The 25194-nt window shown below is 38.9% G+C and overlaps 7 protein-coding genes across 24 annotated transcripts in view; 3 read left to right on the plus strand and 4 right to left on the minus strand.

Moving 5' to 3' along the window:
* The window catches only part of spag9a (sperm associated antigen 9a), a 14740-nt gene extending 12408 nt beyond the window's left edge, over positions 1 to 2332 (minus strand). For 3 of the 6 annotated variants that reach the window (XM_008329729.3, XM_017040659.2, XM_008329728.3), the window contains exons 1-2: positions 1862 to 2161; positions 88 to 208 (exon numbers count right to left, since the gene is read on the minus strand). In XM_008329729.3, coding sequence (XP_008327951.1) covers positions 88 to 208; positions 1862 to 2161 — 421 coding nt within the window. Of the gene's footprint in view, positions 1 to 87; positions 209 to 1861 lie in introns of those variants that run through there. The other 3 variants (XM_008329727.3, XM_008329731.3, XM_025064225.1) reach the window with 3 other exon arrangements.
* Positions 2333 to 2493: 161 nt separating this feature from the next.
* LOC103392952 (interferon-induced protein 44-like) lies at positions 2494 to 6038 on the minus strand. 8 transcript variants are annotated; one of them, XM_025064226.1, is made up of 9 exons: positions 5906 to 6022; positions 5770 to 5830; positions 5066 to 5131; positions 4392 to 4593; positions 4003 to 4152; positions 3784 to 3811; positions 3640 to 3711; positions 3399 to 3499; positions 2494 to 3275 (listed from the first exon to the last, which is right to left on the minus strand). In XM_025064226.1, exons 1-9 carry the CDS (start codon positions 5913 to 5915, stop codon positions 3108 to 3110), a joined length of 858 nt encoding a protein of 285 aa, XP_024919994.1. In that variant the 5' UTR covers positions 5916 to 6022; the 3' UTR covers positions 2494 to 3107. The 8 variants fall into 8 exon arrangements, with proteins under 8 accessions (XP_024919994.1, XP_008327945.1, XP_008327944.1 ...); XM_008329723.3 differs by having other exon boundaries at positions 3640 to 3811; positions 5770 to 5803; positions 5906 to 6038; XM_008329722.3 differs by having other exon boundaries at positions 3640 to 3811; positions 4392 to 4590.
* LOC103392951 (lipopolysaccharide-induced tumor necrosis factor-alpha factor homolog) lies at positions 5989 to 9366 on the minus strand. 2 transcript variants are annotated; one of them, XM_025064227.1, is made up of 6 exons: positions 9049 to 9366; positions 7914 to 8021; positions 7779 to 7808; positions 7226 to 7370; positions 7070 to 7110; positions 5989 to 6127 (listed from the first exon to the last, which is right to left on the minus strand). In XM_025064227.1, exons 2-6 carry the CDS (start codon positions 8008 to 8010, stop codon positions 6117 to 6119), a joined length of 324 nt encoding a protein of 107 aa, XP_024919995.1. In that variant the 5' UTR covers positions 8011 to 8021; positions 9049 to 9366; the 3' UTR covers positions 5989 to 6116. The 2 variants fall into 2 exon arrangements, with proteins under 2 accessions (XP_024919995.1, XP_008327941.1); XM_008329719.3 differs by lacking the exon at positions 5989 to 6127 and having other exon boundaries at positions 6221 to 7110.
* Positions 9367 to 9577: 211 nt separating this feature from the next.
* On the minus strand, positions 9578 to 14112 carry LOC103392950 (lipopolysaccharide-induced tumor necrosis factor-alpha factor homolog). Of its 5 annotated transcripts, none has more exons than XM_008329718.3 (5): positions 13929 to 14112; positions 12179 to 12404; positions 11660 to 11677; positions 11188 to 11329; positions 9578 to 11086 (listed from the first exon to the last, which is right to left on the minus strand). In XM_008329718.3, exons 2-5 carry the CDS (start codon positions 12402 to 12404, stop codon positions 10981 to 10983), a joined length of 492 nt encoding a protein of 163 aa, XP_008327940.1. In that variant the 5' UTR covers positions 13929 to 14112; the 3' UTR covers positions 9578 to 10980. The 5 variants fall into 5 exon arrangements, with proteins under 5 accessions (XP_008327940.1, XP_016896339.1, XP_008327939.1 ...); XM_017040850.2 differs by having other exon boundaries at positions 11660 to 11674; positions 12179 to 12420; XM_008329717.3 differs by having other exon boundaries at positions 12179 to 12420.
* Positions 14113 to 15249: 1137 nt separating this feature from the next.
* LOC103392949 (myeloid-associated differentiation marker homolog) lies at positions 15250 to 17432 on the plus strand. The gene is made up of 2 exons (XM_008329716.3): positions 15250 to 16325; positions 16464 to 17432. The coding sequence occupies exons 1-2, from the start codon at positions 16059 to 16061 to the stop codon at positions 17046 to 17048; spliced, it is 852 nt and encodes a 283-aa protein (XP_008327938.1). The 5' UTR covers positions 15250 to 16058; the 3' UTR covers positions 17049 to 17432.
* A 514-nt stretch (positions 17433 to 17946) lies between these two features.
* Positions 17947 to 21048, plus strand: LOC103392948 (myeloid-associated differentiation marker homolog). The gene has a single exon (XM_008329714.2). It carries the CDS (start codon positions 18171 to 18173, stop codon positions 19026 to 19028), a length of 858 nt encoding a protein of 285 aa, XP_008327936.1. The 5' UTR covers positions 17947 to 18170; the 3' UTR covers positions 19029 to 21048.
* Positions 21049 to 21796: 748 nt separating this feature from the next.
* Positions 21797 to 25188, plus strand: LOC103392947 (somatostatin receptor type 5-like). Its single transcript, XM_008329713.3, has 4 exons — positions 21797 to 22150; positions 23458 to 24170; positions 24254 to 24595; positions 25011 to 25188. Exons 2-4 carry the CDS (start codon positions 23469 to 23471, stop codon positions 25080 to 25082), a joined length of 1116 nt encoding a protein of 371 aa, XP_008327935.1. The 5' UTR covers positions 21797 to 22150; positions 23458 to 23468; the 3' UTR covers positions 25083 to 25188.
* The last annotated feature ends 6 nt before the right edge of the window (positions 25189 to 25194 follow it).

A 25194-nucleotide genomic window follows, 5' to 3' on the forward strand; every position in this document is an offset into this window, starting at 1 on the left:
TGACGTGAATACAATACTTTTTTTTTTGTTTTTACATAAATATTGTTCAAAAAAGGTGAAAGTTTTTGCATGGGTGTCAGATCTTACTCTGGTCTGCATAGTTCTTGATTTTTAGCTCCAGTTGTCGAGAGTGGGACTCCATTCTGTCCATGTGGTTCTGCAGGTCCTTTTTCTCTTGTTCGTGCGTGTCCTCAAACTCTATGAACTTCTACTCATAGATGCAGACACACACACAAACACACACACACACATACAAATACATGTCAGAAATGGAACGTTGATCTTTCTATCATTTTTAAGTAAGAGTTTATTAAATTGTTTCATTTCCCAAGCCTTATTAAAGAGTTTAATAAAAAAATAGAAAACATTCAAGCTGGAGCTCCTCGAAATAAGAGAAATGATGGACTTTTCAACATGTAAAAACAAACAGTGGATGTACAACGTACATCAGGACAGAGGCAGCAGGATAAATGTATTGGTTTAGCAGGAAATCCCAGTTCCTCAGTTTCCTTCTTTGTCAAACCTTTGAGTGTGTTTGTATGTCTTTGTGTGTGTGTGTGTGTGTGTGTGTGTCTAAGCGGCCACATCCTGTCCAGCTGAGCAATCCAAGGCCCTACTGTGGCTGCCCGCCTTATACTAAACTCATGAATATTGCTGTGGCCTGACATGCAAATTTCCAACATTTAATTTGTCAAACATGGGCTTCCACTGTTTTAGTTGTAATAACAAGAAAAGGATATCTGTCAATGTGACTCATAGCTATTGATATGAATAATACAGGTCGAAATTTGAGAAACGCTGTGACTTGACTTTAATGGACTGAACAGCTTGTAAGATAATAATCAATTCAAATCAATCATGTGCACAAAGACGTCAATGTCAGCCAGGACTCTCACTGTCTTTGGTTAAGATGTTTTAGGGATAGAGAGAGAGGGGATTTGGTGAAGCTATTTTGTTGCAATGCTTTTAGTCTTGGGAAAATCTCCGAGTATTATGACGAATGCATTTAAACAGAACTGATGTTAGTTACTGCGTCAAATAATTCAAATCTTTAATCTGATAAATCACTGAGTAGTTGTGGATTAATTAGGACTATTTGCAATCAGGACTAATCGTGATAATTTCAGAAAAATCTTAATTCCTAAGAAAAAATCTGCCAATTTGTTAAACTGCATCTAGAATGTTAATATAAAATGAATTAACATAGTTTATACACCAGTTTAGACAGCCTTGATGATAAACTGCGATTGTTCAGAGATAAAAAAAAAAGATGATGAAAGTGAACAAGTTTTAGAGAAGTTTTAGTTGTTCACGAACTACTTAGCAATTACACATGAATGGCGGTGCTCCAAACATGCATTCAGATTTAGAAGCTTTTTGGAACAACTGCTAACTTGTATCTGCACTGTGAGGACACTGTGAATTGAGGTTTGCTCTCCCGGTAACTCAGTGTGTTACGGTGTAACGCTGACTGAAAGAGCTGAGTCACCTGCTGGCTTTTAGTCTGACGGGGGACGTGACTTCACTGTCCAACATAATAAACCACTGTCATAAAGCGTTGTGCCCTTTAGATACGATGTGTTCGTGTCGTCCAGAGACACGGTGGTTAGTGAGTGAACATAGTGCACAATTAAAGAGTCCATACAAAGAGAGAGGGCTCTGTCAGTCTGTTCTCAGCAATGGCACTGTCTTGTTTACATCTCCACTGACCACCACCGAAGCTCCTGGGCCACGTGCAAGGCTCAAGCCGTCACCCAGAGATGCAGTCTTAGAATAACCCGCATCTTGAGCAAACAAGTCTAAACCCCCGATACTGACCGCGGTGGAGACGGTATTGTTCAGCGTCTTCATTCAGCCTCACCTCCTCTGCATGCTTCCTCAGCGCCTTCTCCCGCTCGTACTGGGTGATGAGCTGCTCGTTGTCTTCCTTCAGCAGCTCCAGCTCCACTTCGTGCTCCTGGTTCTCCGCGAATACCGAGTCCAAGTTCTCCAGCACGGCCACGACCAGCGGCATCAACTCTTTCACCACGTCTTCGTCGTATTTGCCGATGAGCCTCTCGAACTCGCGGTAGATGGAGTTGGCCAGGCCCGACACCCGCTCCGACATCATCGCTGATGTCCCCGGGTCGTCCTGGTACACAACTCCGTCTTCCAGCTCCATTTTCACTCCTCTCCCTTTCAGCAAACAGGACCCGGCGCCGTGGCTTATCGCGTGTTACCCAGCCACCTTAAACACCGTCACCCGCCAACGAAAAGCAGCTGTTATTTCTATTTAAACGTACACATTTAGGACGTCACACCACCGGACCGTTAGGATGCCAAACGGGCTACGTGGATTTCTTCCTCTTTCCCCCGCTCGTCCCGTGTTGCGTTCAAATGCTTTTATTATGCTCGAAATCAGCATTTTCACACACAAAAACGATACGAGTTTCACGTCAAAGTGAGATGGGTTAAATCACTTTCAAATTTGACGTGTTTTTCAAGTGAAGGTTTTATTAAATTAAAACAGATAGACTCATCTTTCATTACACAGAGCAAAAGGTTTAAATGCTACAAAATTAGTTGCATCTGATCACCAAGAAAAACAGAACATGTTGGTTTTTGTACTTATTTAATTTACATTCGGAAGTTAAATAAAAAATACACCGAATATGAACATTACAATACAAACACACTTCAGGTCACTGTTTCCAGCACTGAATAAGCCAACAGTACCTAAAGGCGACATTACAACAGCTGTGTTGTTGACCAGATCACGTGATGACGTCAAAGCCAGCGAAAACAACGCGAGGATATTTACAGTTAGACTGAATTGAAAGGAATGGGAAAAATTAGCCATTGCTCTTGGATTGTGAAAGCATTATTTATAACTAGTAAATATATACATATATATTTTAAAGATCATGTTACAAGGAGACGAAACCCTTTACAAATTAGGAAAGTTCATTCAACCTCTTTTCAGGAAAACAGTGCCACCCTTTGTCTGATAGCTGTAACTCATTTTAAAAATATTCCAATGACTTTTAAACAAAAAGGTGCATCGATGGAGCTCAGCGGCTCCAAAGCATCATAGGCCCTCATTTGTCATACTTAATTCACTGTAATATTCAGGATTCTAGGTTGTTGAGGAAGTCTTCTCCGAAGGAAAGCATTTGCCTCAGTGCCGCCAATACTGTTGCATTAGTGACTTTATTTAGTTCAAGTTCTGTACTGTAGTTTTTTACCAGAAAGATGCAGTTCAGCGGGATGCCCAGCAACACGTGGAAGTTGTCAACCTAGTTGTTGAGGCAACATAATTTATGTTGATCAGTAACTGCTCAGAATAAAAGTGGATATCTGAAAATCAGTTGGACTTGAACTGAACTTGTTAAACTGAAACTTGACAAAGAGCCACTTACCTGTTCTTTTAAAAACTTGCTTTTATAAATATTGTTTATATTCTTCTGAACATGAGAACAAGCTTCGTCAACTTTGGTGAGAATAGCCAGCTGAGGAATACCTGTTAAAGACAAAAAAAGAAAAGAAAGGGTAAGCACATTTTTAAACTATGAAAACAGCCCCCTGTTTGAGTCTACATTTTACACACATGTTGCAGGACATCAGATTTGCAGTATAAATACATGCAGTACACCCTCTCACCCATTTCACTGGCTGCCAGTCTGACTTCTCGCATCTTTTTCACAATGTTTTCACTTAATACACTTATTGAGCCTGCAGGAACAACAAACACTAGAACATGAGTGATGTCTTCCAGAGTCGGATCTGTGTTGTAGCCGTTCTCACCAACTGTGAGTGGACGGTCGGGAACAAACTAAAAAAAAAAAGAAACAAAAACACACAGAAATTAAAAAAGAAAGGACTGTTACAGACCCTGTGTGCAATAATCATGTTGTTAAATTTGAAAAATTGCACACAAAAACAACTTATGGATAAGTTGTGACACCAAATGTCATTTGAATATCATGTAAAAAAAAAAAAAAACCCAAACCTAAGTGTTGTTACCTTGTAACCTTCCAGCACGTGTCCACTTAGAACCAGTTTGACATCTTCCACACTGATCCCGTGTCCAGGATGCTGCTCGTAGGCCATGATGTCATTCAAAAGAAAAGAGTAATGGGTCGCTTCATCTTTTTTAATTCTGTAAGTCATATACTGAAAAGAAAAAAAAATGGGATGAAAAACACCTGATTAACTAACATTGAATCAGGTCTAATCATTTTTGGGGAGAAGGGGTGGTTGTGCATTCAGTTCTTTTAATTTATTCTGGGTACATTATGTGTAGATTTCTAAAACAAACTGGTTAATATTGTTTATCATATGATTTCCATCCTTTGGAGAGGCATTATAAAGTAAATTTTACTTTGTAGTATAGCTATAGCAGATATTCTTACCCTTTGGGTGAAGCTGGTTCCAGCGACTGCATCGGTCAATGCTCGGCCTGTGATTCTGCCTTGTAAGACACTGTCAACAGAGTTGATGAAGCTCGACTTGCCAGCACCAACCGGTCCGTGTAACAGGATCCTGAGACATCGGACTTCACTGTTTCGGGGTTTGTACGTCTTCACGAAATCAAGTGAAGTCTGAGTCTTCCTGCTTGTAGAACAACAATCTATTCACATCACCTGTTAAGTAGTAATTAACTTAATAACTTAATTAACTTTGTAACCTGAGCACCATTTTTACAAACTATGTTTTACAACTTGACCACCTGACAACAACAGGACATATTTGTAAACTTTATGTTAATTCACAAAACAAAATGCAATGTGTGAAGACAATCATTTGGATTTTAAGATGGCAACAGATGATGTGTATGCCAATGTGTTGTACCTCCAAAACAGCAAATGTTGATGACAGAGGGCTGAAGGTTAATACCAAATAAATATGTATTCAAAACATGGATTTGTAATAACACATGATAACATTTCCAAATAAGGCAACGTCCTGTTGACCAGTGGTCACAAAATAGCAGCTACGTTTGGATAACGTCTTGATCATATGCCTACTTAATTTGAAATTATTGTTAAAACCTGCCAAAATATTTGTGACACTGCATGGCAAATACCTTACTGCTGACGAGGTACGCTTAACTGAGTGGAAGCTGAGCAAAGCCAGTGATGCCTCCTGTGCCCTAGGGAAAATCTGGTGAGAAGCTTTTTTTTTTTCTTTTGCCTAATTGTTATTTCTACCGATGTGCATACTGTAGTACAATGTCAACTTGGATTAAAATGCTGAAGGTTTTTTGGTTAATCCCTGACTAAATAAGTCACCAGTTAGCAAAGATTATTGCTTTAGGGCAGGAAACTCTAACAACCAAAAGAGCTGTTTTATTCACTTTACAGCTAAATAAAATCCACTTGAGCCACAAACACATTCCAATCCTTTTAATGATTGAAGTGATGTACATAAAGTTTTAGAGTTGGTACTGTACCTATATACCTGTAGTCAATTCAAACACATATTGTGAGTGGCATGTTGATCTGCTGTTAGCAAACAACTTTAGTCACATGTTACATGTATTTAACTGTAATTTCAGTAAAAATGTTTTTGTTCTGACTAGTCCAATAAAATCCATCTATACCTCATGATAACATTAACAAAATGCAAAACTAAACAACAATTTGCTGTATAAACTTCCTGTCATTGTTTCACAATTTTCTATTTTGCATATAAGTTAAATAAATCAAATGCAATAGAGATTTTGTAAAGTGGTGCTCAGGCGCCTACAAGCTTCACAATATTATTAATCTTAATTAGGTTAATACTCACTCAGGCAGGTCTCTCCATGGGTGACTAAACAGAGCTGAAGGATGGACACCAGAAGACAAGACTGCATTTCACAAACACTTAGGAAGTCTTATAACATCATGAATAAGAGACCTAAATGTGAAAGGCCAGAACTTACCTCCTCCCATTGCTGCAAGGTAAAACAGATAATGTTTTTGAGCGGAGACCCATTTACATTTGTTTTATGTTTAAAAATGCTAGGGGATTTGTTAGGATTCAGTGGCTTCACACCAACAGGTGCAACATCATCACTGATGTCACCAATCTGTCCATCAGACGTGAACCATATTCAACTGTCTTTTATCTTGTCCTTTGGTCCAGTGACGATGTCAGTTAACTGCTGTAAAAATTCAAAAAAGAAGAAGTAAACAAAAAGTGAACTAAATGTTCATGAAATAAGAGTATGATAATAAGGACATTTTGCTGAGGAGAATTTCTTATTGTAATGCACAACATTTAATCTCACTGATATATATCACAGCAGCCATAGATACATTTAAATTCCAAATCAGTACATACAGACAAAATTAAAACCAATGGTTTTTTACAGTTACATGAACTATTTTTTTCTTCCATTTTGTGGAAATTAGCCTTTGAAAATAGACAAAAATAAATCAATCTATAAACAGCATCACCACAAAAACAATTATTTTGAAATACATATGCTAGCCTTGATAGATAAACTGCCATTGTTTTCTAGCACACAAGACACTCCATACACATTGTTCATCAATAATGGATATTAGCACTTAGTTGCAATCAGGTACCATTTTGAAGATTTTAGCTGCACAATAAGCTATGCAATTTTAGCATCACAGCTAATTTGGGAAGAGAAAAGGACACAGTGGAAGAATAATACAGGCCAAATACAGTATATAGTAGGCCTAAACAACACATCATCTATTCATCTATGATCTACTACTTATTCAGTACAACACATCATTTAGATGTTTAATTAGGAGGCTGCTAAAAACAAAATCTAATCTTAGCTAAATAGCTACAGTTGTTCGAACACAGGCTAGGCTATTATCAAGCATTCAGCTGGATAACTATAGTTAGATTTTTGACTTTAGGTTTGACTTTAGGTTATATATTGTATATTCTGAATATTCAAAATTCTTTGGTATCTGCAAAAGGTTTGAAAACATGTTTTGGGCTTAGTGTTGTAAATAATGAGACAGAAGTAGGAACTCCCTTTGGTGGAATACAGTCGAAATTCATATCCGCTTGTACATGTAAACAACATTTTGGCAAGATGGACAGCGGTGCTCCACATCCTTACATGAATCAAGGCAGAATGGGATGCAGCAGCAGAGGAAACATCTGTAAACATTAGACAAGGGAGTTTAATTTAAATTCAGGCTGCAATGTTATAGACAATTCTTGACACTATCAAAGTCAGTCAGAAAGTCATACTAAATAGAATTTAGTTTTTTACCCAACAAGGGCCATGCCACCGCAGATCAACCAGGTCAACAGGCCTGAGGTGAATTCTGTGTTAGTGACCACCGTCTGATTGCAGTGAGGACACACAGTTTGTCCAGGAACGTCACGTAGTCCAGGTGTTACCACCACATGAGTCACTGTGGAAAACAAATGTGTAACGTGTGAACTAAATCATTGTATTTAGTTATTTAAGTTAATGTGGCGTGAGGTCACAGCAGATTATTATTGTACGACAACCAAAATGACCAGCAGAGGGAGCTCTGCACCAGTGCTGCTACATTACTGGTTGCAGATTGAGTGCAAAGTATTCTGGGATTCGTTTGTTTTCCTAGAAAACAACTTCCAGGATATTTTCCAGTTGATATTTAAAGGTCAGTCTGGGTAAGGCGTTTACTTTGTATCATCTGGGTGGATTTTGAGAATATAAACACACAAAAAATGACTTTACTGCAGCCATGTGAGGCATTCACTAATGAATATAGCATTTCTCTTGGCTTTCTCATACAGTAGTGTTGTTCAGAAAAGCATCTCATGCAACTTCTCACCTGTTGAAGCCGGTACACCTGGGGACGGAACTGAAGAAAAAAGATTTGAAAAATACGAAAAATATGAGACATTTAAACATTGATAAATACCTATTGGTAAATCCATATAATTATATGTACTGTAATTCTGTTTACCTCCGTATACAACAGCTGGAGGAGCAGCACTCCCATAGTTCAGTGGTGGTCCTGGGTAGGGTGGAACTGATTCATGGGAAAGGTTCTCTTTTTCCATTTTCAAAATTTCTGGTAAGACATTATTATTACTATTGCTATTATTATTATGTTAGACTGTTTAAAAGACATGAAATTCAGGCCATGTAGGAAGCTACAGAAAAATGCTTAATTATATATATTCATATACATATATTATATATGTATGTATATATTTATATACATATATATAATTAAATCATTCAAATACACAATAACTTGCATAAAGATAACAGTTTAATAATGTATTTCAAAATAATAATAATAATGTATTCTAATATTATTCTAATAATATTAAGTAAAGTAAAGCAGTAAAATCCTTAATACCATTGGTTTGTATTTTTTAAATGGATGTTGGGTGCACTTTTACGACCTCAGTTTCCGGTCAAGACCGATGAACCGCAGCAAATTACCACTTGTCATCTGACTAATGGCAGAGATGGGGTTAAATCCCATAATAGCTCCCTGCTGTGGGACTGTCGGTTGGTCCATAACCAGATCCTCTGTTAGTGTTGGGAACAGTACTCAGTGAGTCCATTAGGCCATTCATTTGTCTCAATCATACACCGTGGATTTACTTTAGTGGGCTAAGATTTTGATGTAACGTTGTTGTTTCTCTGAAGAATGTAGCACTCTATCGTGTTCTCCAGGTTCTGATGCCTGTGAGCAGACACTGAAGGTCAGTGTCCGCCTTCCTGTCTCCACATTAATCCATCCTAACCCAATTAAGGCAACGTGAGCAGCATGCACTGATGAAGCAATTCAATTTTCCACTGTCCTTATTGTGTTAGTGCCACACCCTTTTATTATATAATAGTTTTTTCTGTACACTGTTGTAATATACGCCTAACAGGAGCCTGCCGTAATGATAAAAATGCAGATTAACAAAATAAATTATATTAAATTAGTTATGAATGTTGAATACTGTTTACAGGACTTCAATTCCACGTGTTTTTCAGCTCCATTTGCAAACAGGATTTCTTCAATATACAGTTTCTACGGTAGGTTTTTGTACACACGAGTACAAATGAGAATAAATGTATTCAGTTAGCATTCTTACCTGTCAATTTCAAGAAATATTAGTTTCTCCTGAATCCACTTGGTCTTGGGTGATACAAGAATTCAAATAAATTATAAATAAATATAGAGATAGATACAAAAAATATGTCAATAGACAAACACACCAAGACAACAACTAGTTACAGCTCAAAAACCTCTGTGCTTTCTCCCCTCTACTCTGTAGTAGATATACAAGTGAATCTTGTCTCCTCCCATTTTTCAACAACTGGGCAGTCCATGTAAAAAGTCCAAGCATTAGGACTGAGGCTTAACCAAGAGTTTCTTGTGTAGCATAACATTGCTAAAGGTGTACAATTTAAAGTGTACTACCTAGGAAAAAAAAAAGGAATCAATCCGCCTCATCTATAGTCGATTTCAGGTTGTACGTGATGTGGAAATAGTTGTTATTTTGGATGGAATGTTTACCAGTAAATGACCATTAAGTGGTATAATGCATCTTAAAGAAAAATGTTTTGACCAAGTTAGACAATTTTATTTAATTATATACAACAAAAAATCCAATTAGGCCATTTAACAATACAGCTGTGTTCACAGCTGCAGGGAAGGTAGGGGATTTATTTTATGTTATTGGACAGTAAGACAGTGTTAATTTTTTTTTTAAATTAATGCAGTAATATGGAAGGCATGTTCTGTGGACAATGAAACATTATTTTGTTATGGAAAAGTATGTAAGTTCCAGAGGTTCCCCACTGGGAAGTTCAAAATTTAAGGAAAATGCAGTGGAAGGAATCATGAATTAAAATGTTCTTCTTGTGTTGGAGTGAAATTAATCTACCTGACTGTTATAAAGAAAAACGGCAGCGTCCATGAAAATGAACAAATGTGTAACTAAATAAATGAATTGCATTATTTAAAATAAATACATATTTCAATGACACACTTGTATAAATTGCATAATTTGTATAAGATTTTAGCTAGAATGCAGCATTACATCTGCAAGTCATTTTTGCTACACAAACATAACTCGGGTAGGTAAGGTGAACATTTAAAACATATAATGCTTGAGAACAGCAGCCAATTTTATGAGATAAAATTCTAAGCAAGAGACAGAGGAGGAAGTGTAAGAGTAACATTGCTGGCACACCTGGTTAAAGTACAAAGTCCATTGTGTTGTCATCCAAATATCACCTGTCATTTTTATGATGGTGTTTTTTTATGTACAGAAACTTCCTGGTGTATTTTTTAGATTGAATCTTGCAATTTGATGTTTGTGTTGTCTGTAATAATTACTGACCTATTTAATAACATAAAGCCAACATGTGACATTACAGTAAATAATGCCCCAGTTAAAGCAGAAATAGTGAAAAGCAGAACTCATGTGAAACGGATTTCACTCTGCGGTGTTTTTTTCACACCATTCAGGAAGTGTTTTGTTTTTCCATTTCATACTTGACCACATTTAAAAAAATGGTAACAACATCACAAGACAGACATGCTGTCTTGACATGAACAACCTCTAAAACATGACCTTAACAAATGAGCAGAAGGCAGTCAGGAAAGGAGTTTAAATTTAAATCAAGAGAGTGTTACTCAACTCAACCACATGTACAACTGGAAAAAAGAGTGTTAGATCATAACAGATAATATGAAGTTCATATGGCAGATCAAACAGTGATGGACTGAGCAGTAACATGATCCATCATCAAACCTATCTCTCCAAAGGTCACTCTAAACCAAGGGAATCAAACACGATGGGATGAAACTGCGCACAAGTCTAAGTTGGGAGCCAAATAAAAGTTATTTAAATCCATCAAATTGAAATGAAGAGTAATGATAAAAATGCTTTTGCTATTTACCCTTTTAATTATTATAAAAAATATATAATGTACTGGATAAGTACTAAACACGTTGAGTAAATGCTTGTTTAACTGGGTGATTAAGTTTTCTAAATCTTTTCACATCAAGGACAGTTTTACATTCTCTTGTAGATGTAGAGGACTTGGTTGCAGGATGAACAGCGATGCTCCACATCTTTGCAGGCATCAACACAGAATGGAATACAAGCGCAGGGAAAACACCTAGGAGTAAAAGAGAGAAGACGTGTGACTTCACAGTACCATCAGAAACAGTATAAGGTCAATTTCGTTTTGAGATAAATAACTGAAGGTATTGTTTTTACCCAAAGAGGCATAAGCCACCACAAATGAGCCACGCCATCAGGCCTGACACATGCTCTGTCCGAGTGAGTACGGTGCGATTGCACCGAGGACACAAACTTTGTCCTGGGGCATCTTGAAGATTGGGGGTTACCACGTAAGTAACTGAAGGTGAGAAATAAATAATCAGAAAAAAAAAACATACAGATGAGTACAGTTCATTGTAATAAAACCAACAATTACTTCATGATTAAACTAGAACCGTCACATGACCCTAATGTTTACTGGTTTCACTGATCAAACTCAAAGCTACAGCAGAGCCCAAAGTACTTGTAAACAAAGTCAAGTTTATTACTAGGTCACATCCTGTGTTTCTTTCTTTACAGTTTTTACTCTTTGACAAGAGTGAGGGCACTAAAGTGATGTTCTTTCAAGAAAAAGAGAAGAGTCCATGAAAAAGTATGTGTGTACATGCATGTCAGGAGTACCTCTTACCTGTTGTGGTAGGAACTGCTGGCAGTGGAACAGAAAAAGAAGAAGAAAAAGAACACGCAAGGTTAAAACCACAGGAAATTACAATTGCAACTCGTGTTTTACCTAAAAGACAGCTTTTTTTTTAAATCTGTTTCCTAAATATTTAAGTTTTTATTAAGCTAAATCTGGGACTCAGATAAACAATTCTAACTGTACACAGCACAGCTAAAATTTAATCTTTCTCTTATCAACCCTTATCAGGGTTGGCTGTGGTGTTTCCAAACTATCTAAACTATTTTATCTCCAAATCAACCCTTATCAGGGTTGGCTGTGGTGATTCCAAACTATCTATTAGTTGCCCTGCTGTAGGCCTAGACTGCTGAACAAAATCCTGTGGTGCACTCCACGCTTCCCTGCTCCCTGTCACAGTCTATAATGCACATTTTAATTGAAATATTAACTTTATCCTCTCTTTTCTAATAACATTGGCTCTAACAAAATCAATGATTATTTCAGCCTCACAGCCTTCACCTCACATACCTGTAGTTCCTGGAGAGGGCCCTTGTGCAAAGTTTGGTGGAGGAGCATAGCCAGATAATGGCGGTGCAGGTCCGTAGCCAGGTGGAGGAGGATAGCCAGATGATGGCACAGAGGGTCCGTAGCCGGGTAGGGGCGCATGGCCAGGAGGTGGTGCTGCTGCGCCGTAGTTCATGGGTGGTCCAGGGTATGGTGGAGCTGACTCATGGGGTGGGTATCCCTTTTCCATCTTCAGAGAGAGTTGACTGATTGAGAGAATTTTTCATAAAATGTAACACACTACTTAGCTACTGGGCTTACATTTTACAAAAGTCTGCACATTCATAGGTATGTATATATGTAAGCTGAGTTAATACTAAAATAAAACACAAATATTGCTAAAACATAGTTGAATCATTTCATGCTGATGTAAGGGTGATTGTCAGGATAAAACACCAGCCTCTCTTGATGATATATGAATAATAAATAGTGGCCAAGACATCGCCTCCCTACAAAGAGACAAACTCTTATCTTCTGAACCTCTGGTTGATGATATAAAGTCCAATATTGTTAACTGCCTGTTGGAAAATTCATTAGCACATTCTCCTGTTAGCTTCAGCAATACCCTTGTTCTTTTTCATCACAGGGTGTGTGTAATGGGAATTGAGCAAATAGACTTTGTGCTGTATTTGCAGTGCCTTTATGATTTCATTGGGTGTCTGGTAACTTAGTCTAAAGCACATTTTCCTAAGTTAATAAAGTATGACCCATAAGGAACCAAATAAAAAATATAAAAAGTGAAGTGAAAACAAAGAGTCACAATCATTGTGTGCAATGATTAACCCCTGGTTAGGAACATCAGTTATATAGAAACACGGAACCTAATTTATACCGAAACTTGTTCACTCAACTCCTGGAAGAGATTATTACAGCAGACAGTCATAGGCTGCCTTGACAAAAGCACTGGTTGAATTGTTTGGCATCACAAATTGGGACCAAAAAAAACCTACAAAAAATATCTCAAGTATTATTGAAAAAACGTACACTACGTAACGTACAATACAATATTTAATTTAAGACCACAGGGTCCTCTACTGTAAACAAGGGAGGATTCTGCCTGACAGGAAGTTTAAGACAATCTCTAGTTTCACTTCTACTCTATCCAACTGTTTCCCTTTACAAACTGCTACTCTAGTGGTGGTTCAGTGTTTATACCTGCAATATAAATCAACCCCCTTCACTGCTGTGCATATTCATATATATTTTGACAGTCATCTGTTTTACTAAAATGTGATTATAAAATTCTTGTGTATTGTGTGTTGTACTGGCTATGTGAACACTTTTATTTTATAGTCTTTATTGTCATTGTAACACGGGGATACAATGAAATGTGACCTCTGCTTTAAACCCATCACCAAAGTGAACAGTGGGCAGCCGTGAGCAGTGTGTGGGGACGGTGCCATGCTCAGAGCACCTCAGTGGTAACTTGGCAGGTAACTTATACTGTACATCTTTTACAGACTCACTCATTGTGCTTGCGCCCTTTTTTTTACGTCTGGACTAATATGACCAAAAACAGTAAATATCACATTTGTGAGAAGAAAAAACGTGAACGTAAACGTCTCAGGAAAAATGGCATAAGGACACTTAGAATCTCTGCCACTATACTGAAGCGTTTCCGTCACATAAACACGACTCGCCACAAAGTGAAAAAAAACAGCCACGAGCAAAAGACAGCTTTTCATGTACAGAATGTTACTTTACACCGACCTACTTTTGACACTTTTCTCAAACACGACGATCCCTCCCGGAGCTGAAAGTTCCTCGATGACGCGGGGAGAACGGCAGATAAACTTTTAACGTGCCAAAAGGGAGACGATGAGTTGGTCCGTTTCAAAACAGCAACGAATATAAAAGTAGAGGAAAGAAGGTTTTTTTTTTTTGTTGGTTTTTCTGTTCCTCGCGTTTTTTTTTTTTTTTGGTTTTTCTGTTCCTCGTTCCGACTTGCGTCAACACCGCTTCAACGCCTTCTCTCTCTCTCACGCCTCCTTTGTCCACATGACCTAGGGAGTTGATTAAATTAATGGCATTCTTTGATTTGTTTTTTAATCACAATAACGATGTAGAAGAACACCTCACTATATTTTCATATAAGCCAAACCACAGGTTGTCCTAACCATACAGTAGATGTCCTCTCTTCTGTTGGACTAACACTTTATTTATTTTCATTATATATTTTCTTTTTAATTTTTAGTATAACATTGTCAGTGTACAAAATGGCTCATTCATGATAATGCTTTAGTACAGACTGTTCTGTGTGACCTTTCATTTAAAGGGGAAACCCCAGCATTAAAGAAATGATCAAGTATGACACTATATCATACAAGACATATAACAAAGAGGTTAAAAACATCTTGCCCATTCAAAATAATGATAAAATGTACAGTCTAAATGACATTAATTCAATTCACATCAGGGGTTCTAGGAGAAACTAAGTGAAGACAACTGTGACTCAGATCATTTCAAGAGAAAGGAAATTGACAAGTCTGACCACATTTTTTACATGTTTCCATTCCATTTCATGCGGTTTTTTTATCCATCCTGTTTCCGGTTTGATATTCATGAGCAGAAGATTTAATATAAGAACCAGGTCAAATTCACAAAACTATGCCTCTGACTTTTCCTTTTGTTTTGTATTAGGGTTGTAAGGCTAACTCTTAGCCTTTATTTATTTTTGAATTACTTCTATTTTATCTAAACTTGACTTAATTGTTTATATATATATATATATATATATATTACCTAGTACATTTTTTTGGTAGGTTTACATATGATCTTGTGAATCACAGAGTTCAACGTGCCCTGGGGCGATTATTTGACCACCTAAGTTCAAATAAAACATTGTTCTTGCTTTTGGTTCTTTAGAATCCTTTACGCAACAGAAGCTGCGATGATAACACAAGCGTACACAAGAGGGCGCTGTTGTCGTGTAGACCTAAAGTATAGGAGATTTCAGTTCACGTGTGACCAAAAGAGGTCAGAATAATCACATTATATTACTGTTGAATTAACTCAAAAGAACATAAAAAAAAAGAAACTGCATGTTTTATTTTTTCGCATTTTTGCAGTTAAAGGGGAATTCAACAATCTACAATTCGACAACATATATATATTATTTTTGAATGTAACTTATCTTTCTCTGATTATTGAAAAGACAACCATAATTTCCACAACTTTTTAAAATAGTGTGACGCTTAAAGCAACAAACAAAAGTGTTTTTCAAATAATAATAATAATATAATAATAAACCTGTCTTTGTGGAGTCAAATCACATTCTGTTTCATTATAAGAATCAGATGTTCACTCCCTGTATTAACACTAAATATTTCACAACTGCAGCACCTGCCCTCCCTCCCTGCTCACTTCTACTGTAATACATTTACAGGGTACACCTATTGAAGGGTGGGCGAGCCACGAAGTGAGCAAACGCAATATTTGACTAATAAGGCAAGGTCACAGTTGTAGAGGTGCAGTTCCCTTTATGTCTCATCACTTGTAAACACAGGAATTGTTTTAATGACCAAGCCTTATGCAGCCGATAAGCAAATGGCCGTGGACTCTGGATCTCCTTGTTTACACTCCTATATAAACTTACAGCCAAACACATCTGCACTGAAGGCGTGTTCTGGGGTATTTGAGAAACAAAGCCTTATAGGGCGGTGAAAACAAGGTGTGAGCACAGAATCTACTCTAAACCAAGGGCCAGCTTATGTCAGATTCAACCACGGCCACGAGGATGAGTTGCTGAAGCAGAAGGGTTTTCTGGAAGAAGAGAGAGAAAAAGTGAAGTGCAGAGATATTTACTCAGTTACACACTTGGTGAACTGACCACGGGATTACAACCATGGTCACGCTGAACGTTGGCACGTGCGTGTCCCCTCTAGGCATCGTACGGATATTTGAGCTGATTTCCACCTGTATCTCCTTCAGCTTGGTGGCCAGTGTAGGTCACAGCACCAACACATTCTGGACATGGTGCATGTTCACCTGGTGCTTCTGCTTCTGCGTCACCTTCCTTATACTGGTACTGGAGTTCACCAGTGTCAGTGAAAAGCTGCCCATCTCCTGGGATGATTTCACTACAGCTTTTGCCATGTTGGCTACTCTGATGGTAGGTGACACTCAGACACTGTAATTGAACCTTATTGTGATGCCAGTAAAAGCTCTCCTGTTTTATTTTATAAAGCATACATACTTAAAATTGTTGTATTATCACTGATTCCACTTTTTTTTCCTACTTTTCTTTCAGTTGCTGTCAGCATCTGTCATCTACCCCTCTTTCTTCGCCTGCTCAAAGTGTGACCGACAGATTGCCGCCTCTGTATTTTCCTGTCTGGCCTTCCTCCTGTATGCCATTGAGGTCGGACTGACTCGCGCTAAACCGGGTGAAATCAGTGGATTTCTGGCCACAGTCCCGGGTCTCCTGAAAGTTCTAGAAGCCTTTGTGGCCTGCATCATCTTCATCTGCTTAAACCGCAACTTCTACACAAGGTTTCCTGGACTCCAGTGGTGCGTAGCCGTCTACTCCATCTGCTTTATTTTCGCCGTCCTCATCATCCTATGTACCATTTGCCGCCTCTTAGCGCTCTTCCCGTTTCGTTTTGACAAAGTCCTGATCGCCATCAATGTGCTGGCAGTGCTCATGTACATCACTGCTGTGGTCATCTGGCCATTGTACAGCTTCCGAAACAACCCCAGACCCAGCTTCTGTGTAAAAAATGTCCGCTGTCCGTGGGATAACTTAGTTGTTATCACATTCATGACCTGTGTCAACCTCATTGCTTACATCGTAGATACGGTTTACTCTTTCAGACTTGTTTTCTTCATGGGGTAAACTTGACTTGGTTTATACATTTTTTATTGTTATTAGAGTTTCCACAGCTTACCAAAAACATTTCTATCCTAGAGTTAATTTTGTCAACTAATATATTCATTTTTGGGAAAGATGCAACTGGCCTTAACTTTAACTTTTTTCTCTTTTTTTCCACCATATTTTGACCTGAATGTCTATGATTGCAGAAATGTTTGGTGCTAATATTTGTCATTTTCTTTCATTTAAATCATGAATAAAATGTATCCTAACTTTTGAGGGTTATTGTGCATGCTTATCAGACTAAAACATTGGGTATCACCAATAGTGGAACATTTTTTTCAGTTGGTGTTTGCACGGGTGTGTCAGTGTGTGTACCCTGACCACAGACCATCCCTTATTTCTATCTCCACTCCCATTTTTCTGAAATGGTCAAAAGGTTGTAGAATAAGTCACATTTTACCTTTGACACTCATTAGAACCGTTAACAATGGTAATCATAATGATTATGATAATGGTGTACATATTGTAATATGTAATTGTTTTGTTGTTTTTTTTTTGAGAAGGTAGAGGATTCTTAATTAAACAAACTAAATCACAGTCAGGCTAAATTTGGATCATGAAACATTATCTAATTTCACTTAATTGGTCTGAAAACTTTATACTTCTTAACTGCAAATAATTTCTCTTGGATTGTCCATTCCACTGTGATAGGCAGATCAATTAAATACCCTGCAACTAGGTGGCAGCAGTTGGAATTACCCTTAACAAACATTAAATGACCTCAGACATGCGATAAGAACATCTCACTTCTACCTACGCCCATTTGTGTGGCGGATGTTTCTGAAGTGACCTAACCTCGAAGTTCAGAGTCCAGCTAACAGATTAACATAACACAAAACCTCTGTCCAATCAGTGAGAGGCAGCAGGGGCAATAAACAGCACAGATAAGCCAGGGATACTGTGTTTGAACACACTTCACCAAACTTGAGTTTCTGTTTCGAGGAGCACACCTGCTCTGGGTTTTAGCTGCATGGATGTTTTCAACCGTGTCTGGTCCACAAGCCAAGGCCTCGCTGCACCTGAGCATGCACTCTGTGGCGTAGACTCGTTTTTGATTTAGGTCGGACAAAGACGTACATCGTCATGATAAAAGTAGATCTGAGGTCGCTCACCCAGCCGGTGGGCATCATCCGAATAATAGCGGCCTTCCTCACCTGTACCACATTCAGTCTGGTGGCCAAGGCGGGCTACCAAACTTTGTCCTACTGGGCCTGGTGTATGTTCACCTGGTGTTTCTGCTTCTTCTTCACACTTCTCATTGTCGTCCTGGAGTTTACCACCTTCAATGGAAAACTGCCTTTTTCCTGGGAGGACTTCACTGCTGCGTTTGCTATGCTGGCGAGCCTCATGTGCTTGATCAGCTCCATCATCTATCCCACCTTTTTCACCTGCCCTACCTGTGACTACCAGATTGCTGCGTCAGTGCTGTCCTGGGTCTGTTTTGGATTGTATGTGGGCGAGGTCGTCCTCACACGTCGCCAACCAACTGGACAAAACAGTGGGTTTCTCTCCACGTTGTCGGGCATCATGAAGATGCTGGAGACGTTCCTGGCCTGTCTCATCTTTGTGAGTTTGGAAACAAAACAGTACAGTGGGGTCCCGGGATTACAGTGGTGTGTGGCTGTGTACTCGCTGTGTTTTATCTTCTCCATCGCCATTATCCTGCTCACTCTCGGACAGGTAACCTCCCTTTCCCCAGTTTCCTTTGACAAGATTGTGGTCGCCTACAATATTGTTGCAACAGTGATGTATGTCACAGCCATGGTCATCTGGCCTCTTTATGGTTTCAAAAAAAGCGGCACCAGACCCAGCAACTGTGAACGTTACTGCTGGTGGGACAAACTGGTGGTGGTGACCTTTATGACAATTTTCAACTTTGTTATCTACACGCTGGACACTATCTACTCCATATACCTTGTGTTCTTTGTAAGTAATCAGTAAGACTGGTCAAGGGAGGTTTGATACATGTTGGAGTTATAAATATAAAGGGAAAAAAAAGCATATTCTACAAATGTTCGTTTGAGTTGTCCGTTCCTGGTATCGAAACAAAGCAGTATTTTAGTTAATGGTTAGTTAAACTACCATTGTCATAACAGTAAAGTTCACCCTGATGGAACTTTGGATACTAATTTACAGACTGCAGGTAACAATGAAAATATAGTTCCCCACCTCAGACTTCATTAAATATATATTTCTGACCATTACGCTAATAAAATCTTATATTTCTGTAATAACAAGATGTGTTTTTCACGAAAAGTGTTGTGTAATGTGTTTTTTAAATGAACCATGTTAAAGTATGTCAAATGAATGAGTGAGTGAGTGATCCTTATTTAACTAAAGCAAACATTTTTAGTGTACTCAGTTTGATTCCAGTTAAGACACAGAGGATAAAACATGATCCCACTAATGCAATGTCCTTATGTGGGCAACAAGCTGCAACCATGAAATTAAAAAGCTGAGCCTTACCTAGTTTTTTGGCTCTGTTGCAAAGTTTTCCTTGAAATGAAACATGTTGAAGCAATCAAAGGCGATTTTAAACAACTGTTGCTTTTGGGTCTTTTTTGGGTCTGTCGAACGACAAAAATGTTTAATTAATAATAGGACAAACTGACATTCCTAATGTGATGTAAAAATGCTTTTTTTAGTACATATTATTAGGAAAGACAGACAGCAGGTGGATGTATGTGTTCTGAAAATGTTCTCACTAACTGACTGATCCAAGTGATGGAATATTCAAATGGAAACAAATTCCAAAGTGGGTGGATTTTAGTCATCAAAAGAGTAGTTTTCAAGAAAAGAGGAGAAGAGAGGGAGGGGGGGGGCAGTAGAGGAGAGAAGGAATTCACAATATAAAAAAATGATGTGTGGGAAAAGTGATTCCTGCAGTCCTTCCTGCAGAGGCAGCTTGTCCGTCAGGTGTTGTGTTCCCTGCTGCCTGTTTAACCTCTTTCTTTCTCACCTAATCAGTGGACACCACTTCCTTTCTTTTAAAACTGGGGAATTTGAGAGCATGTCACCCTCGTGTCACCTGTAATCCTGCAGCCATTGTGTTGACTGATGAACCAATCTGTGTGAGTGAACTCAAGTCAAACAGAATACGTCAAGCGCGAAAGTATGTTCCTCTTTTCTTAAGTCAACCAGACAGCAAGGCAGAAGTTCAGTGGTGGAATACTAAAATAAAGGATCTGGGTTTGATTGGGTTGGATACGGTCTACAAGAAGAAATAAAACTAAATTACATGTTGTATGAGTCCTTTTTCTTCGACCACTCCTCATAAATAAAAACTGATTTAGAAAAGTATTCTTCAAACCAATTGTTCTATTGTTCGGAGAGTAGAGGTTTAGGTGTCAAGACGGCTATAAAGGGAGCAACAACAAACACATGGTTAATGGATTTTGGCTCCTCGCTTTGTGGCACATGAAGGTAACATCGAAAAAATTAAGGGATCAACAGAAATGACTGTGCAAAAAGGCAAAAGGTAAAAAGTAATCTGCTAAAAGTGTTTTCTTTATTTCAGTACTCAGTATCAGTAGGCTTTGTGTTTCTAATGCCACCAGCGAGTGGTGCTAAAGAAACTACAACTGTTCAAGTTGGAAATTGAACCGTCAACACTCTTTGACCAATTGTTAACTCTAACTTATGTCCATACTGAATTACACACTGAAATGACGTGAACCGGAAAAGGTGAGTATACTGTAAACCAGACCTGGGCAAACTATGGCCCGTGGGCCAGATACAGTCCGCTGGGCTTTTAGAATTGGCCCACCAAACACTGGTTCAAGGTACAATAAAGACCGATGTCGATCTTTCTGTTTCACCCATTTCAACAAATCAACTTTTGCTGATGCCACTAAATAGCACAAGACATCTGATGTGGCAAATTATTTATCATTTATGATATTTATATTTATTTATGATAAGTTTTAGGATTTTTTTCTTGTACATTATATATAAATTATTGTATTTTGTCCAATACTGAACCGGCTGCCAGTCAAACTTTAAAACCCTTATAAACCAAAGAGTTTTCCCACCTGTGCTGTGAACACTTTTGACAGTATAATGTAATAAAATACCAATGTTTTTACAAGTTTTACAAGATCACAGATTCTGGCGCAACACTATTAACATTAATGACGGATAATCATGTCCTTGAAGAACCTCATTTGGACCTTTGTTCGACCCCATGCTATGATTTGATTAGACTATAGCAGGAAATTGCTACCATCTAAACACCTACTCTGTTTCCCTTCATTATCTCCCATTAGCAGCCTGTGATTCATCCATGCTGCAGAGCCTAAATGTCTTGCAGAGACCACTGGAACTCCTTGAAGTGCAATAAATAATGATGTAGCCCACTTTCGGGGCACAACCCACCATTTGAGAAACACCGTTTTTGACTAGGGCAAAATTCATGTAGGCTGACTTTCTCTCAGCTGATGTCAAAATCACAAACAGAAACCTGCTCTCCCCCAGGCTTATCTTTAAAACTCTCCCACAGCATCTCTTCACCCCCTCATGGTGTTCCGTCACCGGGGTGATTTACTGCTTTTATTGCCACATTTAACGACGATGATTTATTGGGTATAATCATCAAAGAAAACAATGAGAGAAATGGTTAAAATATGGTTACAATGTAAACCTTTACGCAGAAACCGGATTCGGCAGGAAGGTGGCACAAATGGGTGGGAGGTGGGACACAGCCTGGGTGACGTTCTCTACATAAATACCGCGCAGTGCGTGGACGGAGTTTGAATCCTTTTGTGTGACCTGATGTAAGGACATGAGGGACACATTTTCACCACGTACAGCATCGTGTTCTGAGGAGAAAGATGGAAAAGGATGCGTTGGATTTTGCGCCTCTTTTTGATGGCGCACCTTTCTGAGAGTAGTCAGGATAAAAAGTCCCGTGTGACGTGTTCTTATCTGTCCAGAAACGAAGAAACAGAAAGAAAAAAATCGTGTTTTGACATGAGGCAAGGTGTGCGTGTTTACTAAACGCCTCACAAGATACGCACAAATCATCATTGCGCAGCGGAGTGACCAAGACGCACAGACGCGCAAAGGTAAGAAGATTTGTAAGAAAATAATAATAAAAAATATTAAATGTGAATAACCCCATATTATTGTTATACACTGTATTTGTTATGTATTTTTCCAAGCTCTAGTAGATTTACGCGCATGTTAATGTCCCACCATACTCTTTCCATAGAAAGAACCACATAGACGCCTCTGTAACGAGTTACAGCAGTTGTAGTTCGTTGGACAAAAATGTCAAGCTTGATACAGAGTGTGAAGGGGACACGAAAATGTTTGTTTTCCAAACATGATGCTGCGGGCTGCGCGTCAATCCCTTGTTTTGGAGCGCGGTTCAGTGAATCCGCACGTCACAGCATTTATTGGTGCAACACGTCTTTACAGCTCGGGGTTGTAACGTTTGATGAGCTTTTATCAACTGTTACCAGAGCCAAAGCCGGGGAAAGTACTCGGAATTATCCTCCGTGTTACTTTACTTTGTCTTGATTCCCATGTTTTTCAGAAGAAGCTGAACCACATGGAAAACAATTTAAAAAAATGTAAATAAAAACAAAATGCATTTGAAGGTGATTTTTACACACACCATTTCACAAAAAAATCTACATTTTATGACATAAATAACAAGATGGATTATCAAAAATCTACATTTTATGACATAAATAACTAATAACTAATAATCTTTTAAATAATTTAAATCAAAATATATACAGGTCTGTGCTGATGTCCAACTGCATAATACAGGGAAACAAGACTTTCAGCAAAAACAGGTGAAAAAAGACAACCAATCCAAATCTAGACCTTTAAAACAATTCTCTCTTTTAAAACAAATTCAGAAAAAAAAGTTATTTATTAACACAATGGGTTCCAGTAGAAACAACTCCTGTATAAACATCCTTATTGATGTGCACATCCACTGTGAGTGCTTTAAATACATTTAGATTATGTTACATTTGTGTTATGGTGATTTTAATGCACACAAGATGTGAGTCCAAAGATGCTGAAGGATGAAGACATTTTTATCATCTGAGCCTTCGTTGAGTGGCTGGACTCTGTTTGTTCTAGCAGCTGCTGGTGACCAGGTGCGAGCAGTTACCTGTGTCCCCTGAAGAGTCACATTAAGATTAATGACATGTTGGCCACTCGCCCGGTCAATTCCTCGGAAGGCCTTCCTAGTAAATATGGGCGCCTTGCCCAGTACTTAAGGTTTATTAGTATAACATTGAATTCTATGAAATTCACAGTTGTGGAACACTGGGGGTAATTTTTTTTTTTTAAATCGTGGCTGTTATTACATAGACAGAAACTTGTGATTCTTTGTTGTGTCTTTTTTCATCAGATATAACCCAGATGGGCCTCACTCCTTCTTCCTGCAGCATGGACGGCTACAACTGGACTTCACCGTCTGACAATGTCTCCATGTCACAGTCCAACCCCGGTTTGTCTACCAGGAATTCTTCAGACGAGCTTGAGCCGCTGCCCTTCAGCGTGGACACCGCGGTCATTTACACCATAGTCTTTATTGTGGGCTTCCTGGGTAACTCACTGGTCATCTACGTGGTGATCCGCTACGCCAAGATGAAAACAGTGACCAACATGTACATCCTCAACCTGGCCTTGGCGGATGAACTCTACATCTTGGGAATTCCCTTCCTCGGCACCAACAGTGTTCTCTCCTATTGGCCATATGGAGATTTCTTCTGCAAAGTGTGCATGACTGCGGATGCCATGAGTCAGTTCAGCTCCACCTTTTGCCTGACGGTCATGAGCATCGATCGTTACCTGGCTGTGGTTTATCCCATTCGCAGTAACAAATGGCGAAAGCCTCGCATGGCCAAGATTTTTAACGGGATGGTGTGGGTTGTGTCCTTCCTGGTTGTGCTGCCCGTCACCTTTTACTCAGATGTTCAGGACGAGCTGAACACCTGCAATATCAGCTGGCCCGAGCCGGTTGATCTGTGGTCCATCGTCTTCATTCTCTACACGTCCATCCTGGGGTTCTTCGGTCCACTCTTCGTAATCAGCATCTGCTACCTGCTCATCGTTGTCAAGGTAATGGGACGGATGTGGCCCTGAGTTTGTCTTGGTTTCCATTCTTAATTTAACAGCTAAATTCTCCACTGTCTGAATTTCAGGTGAGGTCTGCCGGTGTGCGAGCAGGACTGACCAAGAGGCGGAAGTCGGAGCGCAAAGTGACGCGCATGGTGGTGATCATCGTGTTGGTGTTTGTCATCTGCTGGCTGCCCTTCTTCATTGCAAACACTGTCAATCTGTTCTACATCATCCCCGAGAGTAGAACTACAGCCACCGTCTACTTCTTCCTGGTCATCCTCACCTACGTCAACTCCTGCGCTAACCCCATCCTGTACGGCTTCCTCTCTGAAAACTTCAAACAGAGCTTTCAGAAGGTGTTCTGCTTCCAAAAACCAAACGGTGTCGGAGTGACTGAACAGATGGGAGCCCAAACTTCACCAAAGGTAAAGCTGGTTAGATTGCCACCTACGGACTTGGCATGCTCATTACACCACAAGACCTTGCATGTACAGCTACATGAACGAGTAATTTTCATTTTTTATTCATTTTTGTTGCCCAACATTAATATACAATTTTTAAAACTTAATGCAGAGTTCAATATTTCACTAGGAAGGACATGTTGATGCAGTCCTGTATAAATGAATTAGGGAAGTTGTCTGTAGATATTTGCTTGATGATGACAGCCAGTGTTAGTGTTAATGTAAATATACCAGGCAACACAAGCTGCTGAATTTTTAACCTCTCATCAAGAGACACCATTTGGTCAGGAATTCTTCATCAGATATAACAAATAAGGTCCACACAGTGATGACATAATGTGTCTTCATTCACATTCACCTGTGTTTCCTGTTTTTACAGCCTGGACAGATGCGGCTCACTGAGAATCCTGACAGAGAGCCTTTTACTCTAAAACCAATGAATGGCCATTGAACTCACCATGGGACTCATGGACTCAGCATGTTCTACTGCGGCAGGAACCACAGTGAAGAAATGTATGGACAGTTTGTGGAACAGTTCTCTCTCAGTGCGACATCTTCATTAT

The sequence above is a fragment of the Cynoglossus semilaevis genome, chromosome 17 (genome assembly GCF_000523025.1).
Source record: "Cynoglossus semilaevis isolate Cse_v1.0 chromosome 17, Cse_v1.0, whole genome shotgun sequence".
Taxonomy (NCBI): domain Eukaryota; kingdom Metazoa; phylum Chordata; class Actinopteri; order Pleuronectiformes; family Cynoglossidae; genus Cynoglossus; species Cynoglossus semilaevis.

Coding starts and splice junctions, on each gene's coding strand:
- LOC103392952 (XM_008329721.3), bottom strand. Junction 5,132..5,769: donor CCATGGAGAGACCTGCCTGA/GTGAGTATTAAC, acceptor GATTTTCCCTAG/GGCACAGGAGGCATCACTGG. Junction 3,812..4,002: donor ACGTGCTGGAAGGTTACAAG/GTAACAACACTT, acceptor TTTTTTTTTTAG/TTTGTTCCCGACCGTCCACT.
- LOC103392951 (XM_008329719.3), bottom strand. CDS start 8,010: ATGGAAAAAGAGAACCTTTCCCATGAATCAGTTCCACCCTACCCAGGA. Junction 7,809..7,913: donor TCCAGCTGTTGTATACGGAG/GTAAACAGAATT, acceptor TTTTTTCTTCAG/TTCCGTCCCCAGGTGTACCG. Junction 7,371..7,778: donor AGGTGTACCGGCTTCAACAG/GTGAGAAGTTGC, acceptor TGTTTTCCACAG/TGACTCATGTGGTGGTAACA.
- LOC103392950 (XM_008329718.3), bottom strand. CDS start 12,404: ATGGAAAAGGGATACCCACCCCATGAGTCAGCTCCACCATACCCTGGA. Junction 11,087..11,187: donor GGTGGCTTATGCCTCTTTGG/GTAAAAACAATA, acceptor TTTTACTCCTAG/GTGTTTTCCCTGCGCTTGTA.
- LOC103392949 (XM_008329716.3), top strand. CDS start 16,059: ATGGTCACGCTGAACGTTGGCACGTGCGTGTCCCCTCTAGGCATCGTA. Junction 16,326..16,463: donor CCATGTTGGCTACTCTGATG/GTAGGTGACACT, acceptor CTTTTCTTTCAG/TTGCTGTCAGCATCTGTCAT.
- LOC103392948 (XM_008329714.2), top strand. CDS start 18,171: ATGATAAAAGTAGATCTGAGGTCGCTCACCCAGCCGGTGGGCATCATC.
- LOC103392947 (XM_008329713.3), top strand. CDS start 23,469: ATGGGCCTCACTCCTTCTTCCTGCAGCATGGACGGCTACAACTGGACT. Junction 24,171..24,253: donor ACCTGCTCATCGTTGTCAAG/GTAATGGGACGG, acceptor TCTGAATTTCAG/GTGAGGTCTGCCGGTGTGCG. Junction 24,596..25,010: donor GAGCCCAAACTTCACCAAAG/GTAAAGCTGGTT, acceptor CTGTTTTTACAG/CCTGGACAGATGCGGCTCAC.